This window comes from Daphnia magna, linkage group LG1 (genome assembly GCF_020631705.1).
Source record: "Daphnia magna isolate NIES linkage group LG1, ASM2063170v1.1, whole genome shotgun sequence".
Taxonomy (NCBI): domain Eukaryota; kingdom Metazoa; phylum Arthropoda; class Branchiopoda; order Diplostraca; family Daphniidae; genus Daphnia; species Daphnia magna.
In genome coordinates this window covers 14,072,067-14,085,821 of record NC_059182.1, presented here as the reverse complement: position 1 = coordinate 14,085,821, position 13,755 = coordinate 14,072,067, and the positions used below count along the sequence as shown (strand labels likewise).

At 39.8% G+C, this 13,755-nt stretch overlaps 4 protein-coding genes and 1 long non-coding RNA gene across 8 annotated transcripts; 2 read left to right on the top strand and 3 right to left on the bottom strand.

The window, feature by feature from the left end:
• The first annotated feature begins 109 nt into the window (after nucleotides 1-109).
• Nucleotides 110-4,354, top strand: LOC116930455 (KN motif and ankyrin repeat domain-containing protein 3). 3 transcript variants are annotated; one of them, XM_032937873.2, is made up of 15 exons: nucleotides 110-232; nucleotides 336-522; nucleotides 603-807; nucleotides 866-1,075; nucleotides 1,181-1,233; nucleotides 1,343-1,508; nucleotides 1,620-2,335; nucleotides 2,400-2,594; nucleotides 2,654-2,802; nucleotides 2,866-2,992; nucleotides 3,179-3,314; nucleotides 3,380-3,426; nucleotides 3,491-3,631; nucleotides 3,700-3,900; nucleotides 3,970-4,354. In XM_032937873.2, the coding sequence occupies exons 2-15, from the start codon at nucleotides 433-435 to the stop codon at nucleotides 4,150-4,152; spliced, it is 2,619 nt and encodes an 872-aa protein (XP_032793764.2). In that variant the 5' UTR covers nucleotides 110-232; nucleotides 336-432; the 3' UTR covers nucleotides 4,153-4,354. The 3 variants fall into 3 exon arrangements, with proteins under 3 accessions (XP_032793764.2, XP_032793757.2, XP_032793772.2); XM_032937866.2 differs by having other exon boundaries at nucleotides 154-522; XM_032937881.2 differs by having other exon boundaries at nucleotides 155-522; nucleotides 869-1,075.
• Nucleotides 737-1,415, bottom strand: LOC116930502. Its single transcript, XR_004398448.2, has 2 exons — nucleotides 1,275-1,415; nucleotides 737-1,120 (listed from the first exon to the last, which is right to left on the bottom strand). It is a non-coding gene; the product is annotated as an uncharacterized LOC116930502 (long non-coding RNA).
• On the bottom strand, nucleotides 4,355-5,456 carry LOC116930489 (transmembrane emp24 domain-containing protein 1). Its single transcript, XM_032937892.2, has 4 exons — nucleotides 5,213-5,456; nucleotides 5,020-5,123; nucleotides 4,727-4,961; nucleotides 4,355-4,664 (listed from the first exon to the last, which is right to left on the bottom strand). Exons 1-4 carry the CDS (start codon nucleotides 5,369-5,371, stop codon nucleotides 4,425-4,427), a joined length of 738 nt encoding a protein of 245 aa, XP_032793783.1. The 5' UTR covers nucleotides 5,372-5,456; the 3' UTR covers nucleotides 4,355-4,424.
• Nucleotides 5,457-5,523: 67 nt separating this feature from the next.
• LOC116930444 (sarcosine dehydrogenase, mitochondrial) lies at nucleotides 5,524-10,082 on the top strand. 2 transcript variants are annotated; one of them, XR_006647478.1, is made up of 22 exons: nucleotides 5,524-5,662; nucleotides 5,740-5,829; nucleotides 5,902-6,046; nucleotides 6,127-6,237; nucleotides 6,311-6,326; nucleotides 6,403-6,532; nucleotides 6,599-6,735; nucleotides 6,794-6,993; nucleotides 7,070-7,135; nucleotides 7,197-7,336; nucleotides 7,408-7,570; nucleotides 7,633-7,721; nucleotides 7,786-8,121; nucleotides 8,218-8,277; nucleotides 8,341-8,388; nucleotides 8,445-8,554; nucleotides 8,624-8,714; nucleotides 8,777-8,925; nucleotides 8,990-9,123; nucleotides 9,183-9,477; nucleotides 9,541-9,865; nucleotides 9,946-10,082. XR_006647478.1 is itself a non-coding variant. In XM_045174622.1 (21 exons), exons 2-21 carry the CDS (start codon nucleotides 5,800-5,802, stop codon nucleotides 9,803-9,805), a joined length of 2,715 nt encoding a protein of 904 aa, XP_045030557.1. In that variant the 5' UTR covers nucleotides 5,524-5,662; nucleotides 5,740-5,799; the 3' UTR covers nucleotides 9,806-10,082. The 2 variants fall into 2 exon arrangements, 1 of the variants encoding a protein (XP_045030557.1); XM_045174622.1 differs by having other exon boundaries at nucleotides 9,541-10,082.
• On the bottom strand, nucleotides 9,859-13,740 carry LOC116930479. The gene is made up of 8 exons (XM_032937885.2): nucleotides 13,551-13,740; nucleotides 11,190-13,476; nucleotides 10,952-11,053; nucleotides 10,723-10,884; nucleotides 10,535-10,668; nucleotides 10,316-10,454; nucleotides 10,124-10,253; nucleotides 9,859-10,051 (listed from the first exon to the last, which is right to left on the bottom strand). Exons 2-8 carry the CDS (start codon nucleotides 11,469-11,471, stop codon nucleotides 9,960-9,962), a joined length of 1,041 nt encoding a protein of 346 aa, XP_032793776.1. The 5' UTR covers nucleotides 11,472-13,476; nucleotides 13,551-13,740; the 3' UTR covers nucleotides 9,859-9,959.
• Between the last annotated feature and the right edge of the window lie 15 nt (nucleotides 13,741-13,755).

Genomic DNA, 13,755 nt, shown 5'->3' with positions numbered 1-13,755 from the left:
GAAGACGTGAGCTTCGTTTGTCTTTTTCCCTTTTATAATCGAGAATTTTTTTCATTTTTGCAACTTTTGGCAAATTTAGATGAAGTATATATGTTACCTACAGGTGGCGTTGTGTACATGTTTATTCAACAAAAACAGAATAGCTCTGTTTCGTACATTATTCATTCCTTGCTCTTTGACATATCGCCAACCACCACACCAACACAAGAGAGTGAGGAACACCTGTTAGATGGTTAGTATACCTCAAAGGTGTCTACAAAGCTGAACAATCAGCTGCCGCTTTCTCCTGAAGTGACAGAGGATGTAGTCCTAGTTTTCTCTTGCGATTTTTTTAGCCACCACACCCGTTTGTTTAGTTGAGATGCTAATGGTGGATGAGTGAACACCGATATTTTGACTTCTCGAGAGCTGTAATCGTCCGATCAAACAAAAATGGGCTTGGGTAATCTGAATGACACACCCTCGCCGATGCCACGTCCCTGTAGACCTAGCACATTGTTTGTGTCCTCTAACAATAACCAGGTGGGTCTCACAATTAACCTTCAGGGGTTGTCACTCTTAGTGGTGGACATGTTGTTATATTATTGTCTTTGTTATTGTAGTCTCACAGCTCTAACAATGAAGTTGGATGTCAGTGCTGTCCATATGGGTTTCATATTGACCTGGACTTTGTTCGTTTCTGTGAATCATTGGCTACTGGTGAACACCTCAAACAAAAGAGAGAGGAAAGACGTACTAGGAGGTTGCAGTGTAATTCCATGGAAGTCTTATTGGGACTTACCACTCCATCCTATACATCTGTGTTAGGTAAAACTATAGCAATTTAAGACAAAAAAAGGTGATCTCATCCCCTCAAAATTGGCAGCAGTTTCTTCAGTTCTACCTCCAATCATCGATGTTCCGCGAGAGTCTGATAGCGTAGGAGCTACGCTAGATTCACGCAGCAGGCCCTCCAGAGAACTTAATCGTGCTGTTGATGACTTTGAAGCAACCTTCTCGCAATCTTCTCGCCATTCTCAATCTTCCCAAATCTCCTGCTTTGCTGATATTATTTTTAATTCCACAAGTTCATTAGGTAAATAGTTTGTTGCAAGACCGTAAACTGCGTATCGTGTTTCACCTAACAGTGACGGATTAAAGACAAGCATCACACTATTTGAATTGGTAATTCATTTGACAGGCAAGGACAGTGATGCCGATTGCTCCTTCGAGATCAAGAATGAAGCTCTTCAGGTACAACGCTTTATGGACTTGAAACTTTTAAAAGACCTTACCATGACCTTGAAGAAGTTTTAAAAATGGCTGAATCCCTAATGAATTCTCTCTTTGTGTTCATATAAAGTCGGTTCGCGGACAGATGGCAGCCAGTCTGGAAAAACTGCGTGAGCTGGAGCAACAGGTCAAACTCATTCCGGTTCTACAGGTCAAAGTGTCCGTGTTGCAGGAAGAAAAACGCCAAATGGCTCTTCAACTACAGGAGTTAAAAAATAAATTTATTCGTGGAACAGGTTAGTGTCCCATTTATTTTTATGTTTTATTGTTTATTGTTTATTGTTTTTTTTTTTTTTTTTGGCTAGTTCATGTTCTTAATTTCACCATTGGTTTTTGACTTCCTCAAGGCCCGCTAAAAAAGGAGATGGGTGTCGGCACGTTGTCAAGCACGCTAAAGGACGGAGTATCCCAAACGGAGAATTGGATCAAGAGTGTTTCCAGCAAAATGATTCAGACTTTTTTGCAGCCACTTACCGAATCGGGAACGCAAACAATGACGGATGCCAATGCAAATAAGTTAATTCCAGCCAAAATCTCACAATTTGTTCAAGTCAGCATGCCCATGGCACAGGAAATGGTGCCTCGAGGAAATGCTGAAACACAAACAGACCGAGATTTACAAGTTTTCCACCCGCCTCCAATTACTTACCGCCCCATAGTGTTCCATCGGCATGTCCAAACTCAAGGGGAAGAGAAAGTCGTTCCGTCGTTTCCTCCGCCGGCACCGAAACCGATTGTCTTGCACCGCCAAGTTCAAACGGACCGGGAACCAATTCCTAGAACCATCCAACCATCTCAGTCGCCTACGTTACGTAGACCGAACGTGTTTCATCGTCAGGTTCAAACAGATTCTAGTCTCCTGGTTGCAACGAAGCAGGAGGGCTTTACAATTGATCGTCACCAACAAAGAAAGTCGATCGCTATCGGCGATGGCGCCATTAACGATGTTATTTGCGATCGTTGCCTTAACCTGAGGACACGACATGTTTCCTGTGGAACCACAGATCTCATCCGCCCTGCCTCTGGTGTCAATGTAGCTACGCAGTCGTACTCTGTTTGTCAGGTCAGTAATCCAGATTACTTTGAATTGTAAACATTTTTTTATTACAAAAAAAAAATACAAGTAGGAATGTGAGGCGCGGTCCAAAATTGATGCAGTTGAAACCATTGATCAAGAAATTCAAACAAACGATAGCTGCTTTAATAGTCCAAGGTTGTCTCGAGTTTCTCGGTTGGGCGAAGGCACTTTTCCCTCTGTTCCTCAAGCCAATCAAAGCCCATTGCAGAAGGCAAATTTCGAGCCCACAAATAGTCGCCCTCAGGTACAATAAAAATTTTTGTTTTCTCGGTTAAAAGTATAATTGTTGAATTTTTTGTGTAGTCTGAATCAGAATCGGAAAGTTCTAGAGAAGACGACGAAAGTGATTTGGGTTCAGATGAGTCTATAAGAGAGGAAGAAGACGAAGAAGAAGACGATGACGAAAACGAAAGAATAGAGCCTATTCTTGAACCGGCTAAGCCCCGTATAAGGTAAGATTTTATTCGTTCTTATCTAATGTGCTGACCAGAGAGCTTAAAGTGTACCGTTCACAGCATGGAGCCCTCAATGGAAATGAAAGCTGCCCTCAAGGTGCTAAACGATTCAATCCATCGTCCACAAAGAGGAAGTTCCAAATTGCTGGTTAACGCCATTGAAATCGTAAGACGTGAATGGATTCAGGTAACTTTTACTTTAAAATATCGCCTGCTTTGTCGTTGTTTCATTGGAGGATCTAGATCACTGTCCGTTGGATATGCTTATGGAGTACGAGGGAAAATTTCTCGTCGCATATTTTTACATTTAAAAAAGAAATCGTGTGTGTTTTCAGCCAGCGGAGAAAGTTTTAAAGTTATGATTTTGTCTTAGGTTTCCAGCACAAAGGAGGCTGACGCTCACTCAGTTGAAGATTACATGGATTATATCGAATCTTTAAGTATGGCTTTGCTTGAACGAGTGGCGAATTTGTCGGATAATAACGGCAATACATCTTTACATTATGCAGGTTAGAAATTTATGCTAGAAATTTTATTATGTAGAAATTTTTATCTAACTTGACCCGAATTTCAGTCTCGCACAGCCAATGGGATATTGTTAGCCTTTTACTGGACTCAAAGGTGCGTGCTAATTTGCAACGCGTTTTCTTTGGTGCAAGTGTTCATTTTTTTAGTGTCTGCCCAGGTGTGTTATCCCCAGCTGAGAAATAAAGCTGGTTACAGTCCGCCTATGTTAGCTGCTTTAGCCCAACCGACAAACAATACTGAATCACAAGTACTTCAGCGCCTCTTCTCTCTTTGCGATGTTAATTCCAAAGCAACTCAAGTACGATCGAAATGCGTTATTTTCCTCGCGATGAAATATTTTAAAATGTTTAAATTATCCCATTATAGCATGGTCAAACGGCTTTAATGCTCTCGGTTAGCCATGGAAGAGTAGAGGTTGTTCGTCTTCTACTTGCGGCCGGGGCTGACGTTAATGTTCAAGATGCGGATGGTTCAACTGCGCTTATGTGCGCCGCTGAACACGGGCATACAACCATCGTCAAACTACTGCTAGCCCAGACGGACATTGATCTACATCTTAGAGATAATGTACAGTATTTTTATCTCATCATATCTTACCATAAGAAAACATAACAACATACCCATTGTTTTTTTTAGGATGGTAGTACTGCATTGTCCATTGCTATGGAAGCTGGTAACAAAGATATCGGTTTACTGATATACGCGCATATGAATTTTCATGGGTCCAAATCGAGCAGCACTACTTCGAGTCCGGTTCTTCCAACAGCCTCGCCTTCAACTACTTTAAGGCGAAAAGGTTCTCCTTTGCCTTATTTGTAGTATAGCTCTTGAACACCGTTCGTGCACATGTTGATTTAAAAGATTTCAAACTTTCAAACTTAATTGGTTTGGAGCTTCCTTCCTTCAATCTTTTTAGGCAGCTATAATGCAATTCAACATCTCAAGTGCCAACTTTATGTAACATTCCAGCTATGCGCATTAGAATATTCGAGACTCAATAATAAAAGATATAGTACATAAATTTACAAAGAAGTTCAATTGTTTATTGACTTTACTGGCACCAGGTGACTAGTGAAACGATGTTGGCTGCTTCACATTTTTCCTTGTTTCCAAAGACGCCGAAGCGTTGATTTTTCGTCAAAAAGGCTGCGAACCATTACAACTTGAATAATTCCGGTTGTGACAAGTGTGATTACGTGTATCATTGACCAGAAATTTACTCGAGTAAAATTGCCTTCGGCTATATTACGATCACGAGCTTCAAAGGCTCTAATTTGATCCTGAAATTCTTGAGCTCTTGTTAATTTTCCTCTGACTGTAGCAACTGTGTCCTAATATTTTTATTTAAAAAATCAGTTAAAAGTTGTTGAAATTCTTGATAAACAGGTAATACTTTAATATCTTGAACATGTATATCATAAATTTCTTCAGGTCTGAGGCCAGCATAAAATGCCTGGTCTGTGTCTCCCCACACATCATTATTTTTCTTGTCTATTTTAATTTCTCCATTATCATCTTCATCATCATCATTGTCAGTGGAGATCTCAAAGAAGACTGTTTTGGCACTGAATATTGAAAATGTATTATCAAAGCAGATCTTGTGATCTCCATCTTCAAAAGTTTTGGTCCTGTAAGAGATTATGACTATGAGAATTCCAATAGACAATAAACTTCTGATAATGCAACCTGTGTGTGCTGTCACTTTTTCTCGACTCCATCACTATTCTCCTACCCGTAGGTGATGTCAAATGAAAGTCAATATCTAACTCTCCTTGTTGGCCATCAATTACCTACGATAAGATATGGGATTCCAATATATAGCAAATTACTAGGAATTTTTCCTTTTTGAACAACGGAAACCGGCAGAAATATATCATACTTGATAGTCAACTTCCAGGTAAACGTTTTTTGCGACTGGTGTATAATAACAATCTTCTTTTCCAGGATCAACAGTTATGGTAAATTCGTTACTATACGCTACAACTACAGAACTTAGAACAAGCAAAACAAAAACTAGCAATAAAACTATGGTCCGCATTGTTGCAACGAAACGCCTATCCGCATTGATGCATTGAGCAGAGTGAAATAAGAACTGATTCTATATTTACGGTGGTGCCTATGGTAACGTGATAGTTGGATGAGTTTCAGCAATTTGACATTCGCCTCAGCAGACGTTGCTTAACCTTCTTAATAGCCAACCACTCGCTAGCACTCCAGCTGTTTGGTAGCAAAGAATCTGTTTTCAAATTGCAGAATGCGTAGTTGCTAGTCGGGAACCTCATGCAGGGCAAGAAGGCGCTCCTGACTTTTGTGGTCTGGGAAAACTTTGGTAAGGAATTGAATTATTAGCTCATCTCATGTTTGAAGAAGGTTATTCCTCATGATTTAATTTGCCTTAACTTCCAGGTTAAAAACGACCCAGTTTTTGTTTTCCAACAATTTTTACGCATTTACTACGGCCAAATCATGAACATACTGTGTCATTTCCGAAATGTGGTAACTTTCCTCTATTTCCTTGATGCATAATTTCCACTGTTGAAAACAAACATTCTTTTTAAACATCACAAGGGGTTATCAAGACAACTTGGTATTATAAAAACTTATTCATCTGCCGCCAAAAAAGCTGGAGAAGGAGTTCCCTATCAAACTGTTTTGAAAGATGGATCAATCTCTGAGCAGATATTGCCAACTGAGGCTGATGTGGTAGTATTGGGTATATTATCATTCAATATATTAGTAGGCTCTTTTGAAAACCAGTCTTTTAAAAATTTATGCCCTTATTGATGAAAACAGGTGGTGGTAGTATTGGTTGTAATACTTTGTACCACTTAACGAAACTTGGTGTTAAGAATGCTGTTTTACTAGAAAGAAATCACCTAACAAGTGGTACAACATGGCACACAGGTATATATTTTTTGCCTTATAAAATCATATTTATTGTAGCCATTTACAAATTGTGTTATTAAATTTTGGACAGCTGGCTTAGTTTGGAGGTATGAGCTTGCTAAAACAAAAAGTTAGACACTTTCAAAACTTATTTACAATCTATGCTACACTTTGAAACTAAAGATTGCGACCATCGGATGTTGATGTCCGCCTCTTAGCTTACACTCATCAGCTTTTACAGAATTTAGAAGAGGAAACTGGAGTAGATCCAGGATACATTGTTAATGGTGGTTTATTCGTAGCGTCATCCAAAGTAAGACGGTTTTTTTTTCTTGCTCTTTAGATTATAAACTATTTTATGGGAATTTTCAATAATCAGGAACGACTCGACGAATATAAGCGCCTTCAGACGCTTGGCAAAGCGTTTGGGATCGAGTCGTTTGTCCTCGGGCCCAATGAAACTAAAAAACTCTATCCCCTTATGAACGTCGACGATGTCTATGGAACACTATATAGGTATGCATAGAATAGCTTCCAAACAACCAAAATTTCCTACAGCATTGAATTACAAAAGTCCTCGAGATGGTGTCGTTGATCCGGCCGGATTTTGCACGGCTCTCACTCGTGCTGCCACGCGTGCAGGTGCTAAAGTTATCGAAAATTGTGCGGTGACGGGAATTGACACAGATACTACCTTATTTGGTAGCCGACAAGTTTCTGCCGTTCACACCGATAAGGGAACCATTAAAACAAGATGCGTAGTGAACTGCACAGGTAAGGCAGACACCAAAAGAGATAATAATTTTTACAAACAATCGTTATTGAAAACTTTTTTGATTTAATTTTCTAGGAGCTTGGGCCCCATATATTGGTGCTATGGTTGACGTCGCTGTCCCATTAGTTGTTACAAAGCATGGTATTTTGAAAAAGGGCAAGAGTTTCAAACGAGTTAACGTTAGTGTTTTATCTCCTATTAGCCTACGTTGTTACGGAGAAAATAGAAGGCATTTCTGGAATGCCCAATGTAAGAGATCACGATTCTTCAATATACTTCAAATTGCAAGGAGATGCCTTGTCTGTTGGTGGATACGAAAATGATCCAATCTTTATCGACCAAGTCGGTCTTTTTTTTTTAACTATATCATCCGTTTCCTACTTTTCCTGACCTTCGCTACTATTAATTTATAGATATCGAAAGAGGAGGCGTTCAGTCTTTATGAGTTGGACTGGGACGTTTTTGGTGTTCATATCGATAGTGCGGTCAATAGATGTCCCACATTGGCGAAAACGGGGATTCGTTCGACAGTTTGTGGGCCTGAGAGCTTCACTCCAGATCACAAACCTCTGATGGGTAATAATATTTATTGCTTTGCCACATGATTCCTAATACTAATTTTTGAGGCGAATTTTTAGGTGAGGAACCAACATTAAGAGGATTTTATCATGGGTGCGGATTTAATTCAGCTGGCATGATGTTTGGTGGGGGATGTGGCTGGCAGTTGGTAATATATTTCCCAATACTTATTTAGCGTTACCATTTTGTAGTAAGCTGTAATCTTATCGTAGGCCAAATGGATAGTGCAAGGTCGTCCAGACTTCGATATGTTTGGATATGATATTAGACGCTTCGCTCCAGATTTAGCGCGGAACGCTGACTGGGTTCGCCAACGCTCTCATGAAGCCTATGCTAAAAACTATTCTATTGTTTACCCACACGATGAACCACTAGCTTCACGAAAAATGAAAAGATCGCCAATCGCCCCTCTTCTTGAGAAAGCAGGGTGTGTGTTTCAGGAAAGACATGGTTGGGAACGGCCTGGATGGTTCTCATCATCAGGAATTGCTGCAGTCCAACCATACGATTGGTACGGTGCATACGGGAATGCGAAAAATGCAGATCAGGTTACTCACAAATACCTGTTTGTTATATGGATAACAGTTTTCAAGTAAAAATAATAGTAATGTTTAGTTATTAAATTGTTTAAATTTTTCTTTTAGGCTTACGTAGAGCGCTTAAAAGAGGACTACACATTTGGATTCCCAAAGAATCATTCCACAGTAACTGCGTGAAAATTTCTACACCACCAGAAACAAAACTCATTGTCTTTAATATTTTAACAGATAGAAGGCGAATGCAAAGCTGCTCGTGAAAGAGTGGCTATCTTCGATGTATTTTTATTATTAGTTATCAAACTATTTTTTAAATATTAACTTTATTTTGAAAGATGTCATATTTCGGCAACTATTACCTTATCGGCCCAGATGCACAAAAGGCAGCTGATTGGATCTTTACCAACAACATGCAGAAGTCTGCTGGCGAAACCAGCTACACTTGGTAAATTTACATGTTTGTCTTTATTAGTATGTTAGCTATTTTAGCATGTTATTACTGCCTTTATTGTAGCATGCTTAATGCTCAAGCTGGAGTTGAATCTGATTTGACTGTAAGTTTCATCGATGGCTCATCAACTGCTTCCTGGGAACCTTCTTTTCAGGTGTCTTTAAACCTTATTGCTAAATTAAAAACTGCTTTTTTAACATTGTGTGATTCTTACAGGGAAAAGGTTTTTATATCGCAGCTGGTGGTGGATCCGCGTACCAGTCTTTTACTCATATCCGAAAGGTTATTGAAGACAACCGGTTTAATGCGAAATTGGTTAACCTTTCTGATAGTATATGTTTGTTGTCCATTCAAGGACCAAAAAGGTAAGCAGTATTTGAAGATTTTGATTATTGGTAAGATAAACGCTTTACAATTTTTTTTTTTAAGTCTTGAATTAATGGGAAAGTTGAGCCCTACAACTCGATTTACCAATGAAGACTTCCCGTTTTCCACACACAAGCTAATCGATATTAAAGGCCACATTTGCCGTGCACTGCGTATATCTTTTGTAGGCGAAATGGGTAAAAATCTCTTCATTAACCCATTTCCGTCATATCTTACCTACCTATATGTTTACTAGGTTGGGAGTTGCACGTACCGTCGTCGTCCGCTGTTGATGTTTACAAGGCAGTGATGGCCGCTGGGCATGATTTTGGAATTTCGAATGCCGGCTACCGAGCCATTGACTCCCTTAGTCTAGAAAAAGGCTACCGACACTGGCATATGGATCTTCGTGCCGAGGATAATCCATTAGAAGCTGGTTTAGGTTTTACGTGCAAATTAAAAAGTACGGTAGATTTTCTAGGTCGCAAAGTCTTGGAAGAAAAAAGACAAAAAGGATTGAACAAAAGAATCGCCGTGTTCGCCATAGAAGAGTGAGAAATGTTACAAAAATATAAATCTAGGGACAATACTAATTTGATTCTGATGAGTCATAGGAAAGTGCCACTTTGGGGTATGGAAGCCATCTGGAGAAATGATCAAGTGGTTGGGTACCTGCGACGGGCTGACTATGGATTCTCGGTCGGTTGCAGCATTGGTTACGGCTATGTTCATAGCCAAAGCGAGAAAGAACCCATTACCACCAAATACCTTATGGAAGGAGATTATTTTATTGAAGCCATGGACGTCAAGCATAAAGCACGTATCCAGTTGAAACCACTGTTTGATCCAGAAAACAAGCGGGTCAACGGTTTCTACTGAAATGTATCAAGTCATTCCGGATAGCGTTCTTTAAAAAAGGAGAGTTCAGTGAGTTCGGGGGTAATACGACTAGGCTATATTTTGTTGCTAAACATTATAACACACTAGTTATGCTAAACATAGATCACACATTGATATAGAAGCTGTTTTGAAATTAATCAATTTCTGCTTGAATAATGAAAGCAATGTTTGAAGAATCTCCCCCAGGTTGATATTCCAAATGCCAACGTTTAGGATTAAACAAAACTAAAAATATATATTTTTCCAAAGGTCTGAATTAACATTAGTTGTATGCTTGATTTCTTATTTTAGACTGACCTATTTCACCCTCGAGTAAGGTAAGCTGAATTACTGGACATTCTGCTTCGCATGCCAGCTGGGGTAAGAGCCGAAGGCGATGAGATCCGCGTATTTGGGCCATCATTGCCAATCTGGTATGGAGCTTCACCTGGAAACAGCTTTCGGTTAGAGGTATTACGAGAAACAGTTATTCTGGTGGGTTTGTTGTACCTGTTTGAAACGATGGGCGTGATAGTAATTTGAAATGAGAATCCAATTGTTGAAAGAGATATCGAAAGCGGCCGTTATGAAGTAGGGTCTCGTATAGAAACGGCGTCCAGTTTTAACACTTTTGCGACCACAGTTTTCCCTTTTTTTTGCAAGGAAATCCAAGAAAAAAAATGTAAACTGGTTTTAGAAATATTTTAATGGAATTTTGAATGAGTTTACCAATGAGCAAACCATGGTCGCTCAAACGCAAAGCCATGAACCTGTTGAATGAAATCCACAAGGTCCATATTAGACGGGAAAATGTTGCTCTTCCATTGGCAGAACTTTCGTCCTGAATCATCCTGACGATACGCCTGTGGCAAGCCCAGTATTTAACGATTGACAAAGTATTTGTTTATGGTTATTACCTCGGAAATAATGTCAATCCCAAAATCTGGATCGTTTACAACTGGCCAATCCAATGCACCGTCAGTCACAATTACAGGAACCTCTTGATTGATGTAATTGTCAATCAATAAGCGCGTTGATATATTGCTAACAGTCTGTATGGGTCCAATGTCTTCGCAAGCCTTGAATGTGATTAACCGAGTTAAGTGCACGATTATAACACAATACTATATCTATTTTTTTTTTTACCGAACAATCCGGCTGTGACGGAGAATCGTCCGTGATAGTGAAAGTGTTTTCTACTAGGCAATCCCGATAGTAATAATCGCTCCAGTCCCAGTATGGAGTCAACTGCGTGAATTGATCGAATGAAACGCTTCATCAGTCTTAATAACCATCATGAGCTTATCACCACCCGTCCAGGCGTTAGGTATGTCTATACACTTTAACTTAATCTGTCGTTTAATACTAAACAAAAAAAATTTACCTGAATTAGTCCTATGCGTCCGAGGGCACGCAGGTGAAAGTAGAACGGTGTGAAGGTGACTAGGGCGAAAATGGTAACAAGAGCCAAAGCGGTTACACCGGATACCTTGAGCAGGATGCGGCAATTTCGTTTCCGGATTTCGTTCCGCAGGTGTTTTTCGACGGGCGCAACTAGCTCTTCAAATTCCTGCCCAGCCGAGTATTCTTCTAATACTTTTTTCATTGCCTCAAGCGGATCTACGCTACCCATACTACCGTTCGCATCCGTCTCAGCAGAGTTCATCTTTCCGTTCTGGTCGGTTCTCAACTATCGCGTCAATGTGGCTATCCGTTCCTCGTATCACTTGGATTCCGTTTACACAGCACTAGCCCTAAACATGCGCACTACCAACATATTTTCATCCGTCAGAGCTTTCTCATGCAAAGCCTAACCGCTCACGCGAAAACGCATTTGCTGAAGGATTTCAAATATTCATTGTTGACCGATGACAATGATAGTATATACCAATGAGTACAGGAAGCCATCGAAGGTTTCCTGTATTCATTCTTTAGAGTTTAAAAGTCTTGGGCCAGTTTACTTTCTTTGGCATTCTTTCCGTCTCTCTACTAAAATATTTTCCGAAAAGAAACAAGAATTGACACGCAAGGTGCACTCATTTAACCCAACTGCTGTTCGTTAAAGAAGTCATTTGTAAGCCTAGTAGGGTGTGCCTCCGGTAGCTGCGCTGTTCTCATTTCTTGCGGCAGCAAATGAAACAGCGGGAGTGGCTTTAGGTCGTTAACGAGTCGTCGGCCTTTTTTTTTTCTAATCGTTAAAGTCGTTATTTAACAGATGGTGGACTAAAGAAAAAAGAAAAACCAGGCTAAAAATCTGTTTGGTAGGACTGATTCTACTTGGCCCTTACGCCGTAAATTCTTTTCGATTATCTTGTTCTTCTTTTGGAAAACTCGAAGGTGACGTGGATGATTTGTTTTCTATCCCGATTTACTGTCGAAGCCGACAGAGTGTGTAGGACCAACTAATCTTTAATCCCAACGACAGGTTTATCTACTTCTGGTACTGTGAAAGATTTAAGCAAGATCACAGAGGAATGTCACGAAAAGAAAACGAGTTTGAAAAATTCGATCGTGATAATTGGAGATGAGAGAAACAAAAAAGAATACACTGTTTGAACTTTTGTTTTGGGGAAGACGTTCTTATTACGGTTGGATGGTTTCTTTAGTTCTCTGCTGCTTCCCAGCAAAGCTTCTGCTACCCTGAAAAAAACAAACAAAGCAAAAAGAAATAAATAAAAATAAATAATGATTGGATTTCCCTTGCTACATTTTCATGACCGACCAATGTTGCATAAGCGTAAATGAATAATACCGGTACCACTATGGCGTATCCTTCAATGTGTACTTCGAAGGCGACATTTATCACCGTGAGAATCAACGGCTGACCCGGTTCTTCGTCTTTTCTTGCCCAATAACAGCTGTTCTCAGTTTCCTGGTAGATCGAGAATATTTTTTTTTTTTTCAGTACAAAATAAGTGGACTAAAGTAGAGCTTGAAAGAAAATTGTAGACTTGAACGCAAGGCGAAACTTGTTTCATTTGCGGTCGCTGATGATCGGCTGGAAACATCTGGTCGATTCCGCACTGGTTCGTTCCTCCGCATACAAACTACACAGGTAGACCGTGTAAGTCACGATTACACAGATCTATTTTTATTTGTAGATACTCGGTCTGCAAACACGATTGTTTTAACATTCCGCAATTATCAGGAAGCTGTGCAAACTTGAAATGTACAACGTGAGCTAAATAAACGTCCCGATTTGTTGTTAAACGAATCCGATCAGCAGCAGTCACTCGTTTTTCTTTCTAACAACCAATATAGGCTTAACAAATCATAATTACTGTAATCATTGCTGTGGTTGTTAAGGAACAAGTAATAAACCAAACAAAGAAGTAGCGAATCGATTAGTGATGCCTTACACTTACACAATGCCGTTCAATCAAGCCATTAAATACAGGATGTAGAAAACTACTTCATCAACATGTCTCACGGTTCAGCAGTGAAGAATGTTTCCAACGGGATCAACAACTGATTTTATGTCCGGTCTATAACATTTATTAGAATTTGACGTTCAGTGCTTCCTTGATGTAGTGCATAACTCAGTCCATATTGGGCGGAGTGCGAGAGGCTTTGCTAACGGATCGATCATCGTCACTCGGCTGAACTGCTTTTGGTTGTTCACGGCGTTCCACGTGGAAGACAATTTCCGTGTACTGCGTCACATTCTTTTGCTTTCAGATTCAAAGCGATGAGAGAGTAAAACCGGATATCAAATAATTTTTGTTTTATTATCACAAACAAGTACCATGTTCTAAGCCAGTGTTAAGCCCAACTCGACCAGTTTCCTCATTAACATTTGATAACAAACTGGCTATACATGGTATACATGTAAAAACTTCCGATTATTTAGAAGATCCTTCTAATCTAATTGCCTCGACAGACATGTCAACAACAAAAAATTATATCTACAGGCATAGCTTTAGGCAACATGTGCGACCACCACGGATCAT

Bases quoted from the DNA above. Each gene is read 5' to 3' on its own strand.
- LOC116930444 (XM_045174622.1), top strand. From the start codon at position 5,800: ATGAACATACTGTGTCATTTCCGAAATGTG. The intron at 7,337-7,407 runs GTCGGTCTTTTT...ATTAATTTATAG, and splicing joins ATCCAATCTTTATCGACCAA to ATATCGAAAGAGGAGGCGTT. The intron at 7,571-7,632 runs GTAATAATATTT...GCGAATTTTTAG, and splicing joins AGATCACAAACCTCTGATGG to GTGAGGAACCAACATTAAGA.
- LOC116930489 (XM_032937892.2), bottom strand. From the start codon at position 5,371: ATGCGGACCATAGTTTTATTGCTAGTTTTTGTTTTGCTTGTTCTAAGT. The intron at 5,124-5,212 runs GTATGATATATT...ATCTTATCGTAG, and splicing joins ACCTGGAAGTTGACTATCAA to GTAATTGATGGCCAACAAGG. The intron at 4,665-4,726 runs GTATTACCTGTT...TAAAAATATTAG, and splicing joins TACATGTTCAAGATATTAAA to GACACAGTTGCTACAGTCAG.
- LOC116930455 (XM_032937873.2), top strand. From the start codon at position 433: ATGGGCTTGGGTAATCTGAATGACACACCCTCGCCGATGCCACGTCCC. The intron at 1,509-1,619 runs GTTAGTGTCCCA...GACTTCCTCAAG, and splicing joins TAAATTTATTCGTGGAACAG to GCCCGCTAAAAAAGGAGATG. The intron at 3,632-3,699 runs GTACGATCGAAA...ATCCCATTATAG, and splicing joins TTAATTCCAAAGCAACTCAA to CATGGTCAAACGGCTTTAAT.
- LOC116930479 (XM_032937885.2), bottom strand. From the start codon at position 11,471: ATGAACTCTGCTGAGACGGATGCGAACGGTAGTATGGGTAGCGTAGAT. The intron at 10,885-10,951 runs GTAAAAAAAAAA...ATCACATTCAAG, and splicing joins CGTCACAGCCGGATTGTTCG to GCTTGCGAAGACATTGGACC. The intron at 10,254-10,315 runs GTACAACAAACC...AGCTGTTTCCAG, and splicing joins ACGCCCATCGTTTCAAACAG to GTGAAGCTCCATACCAGATT.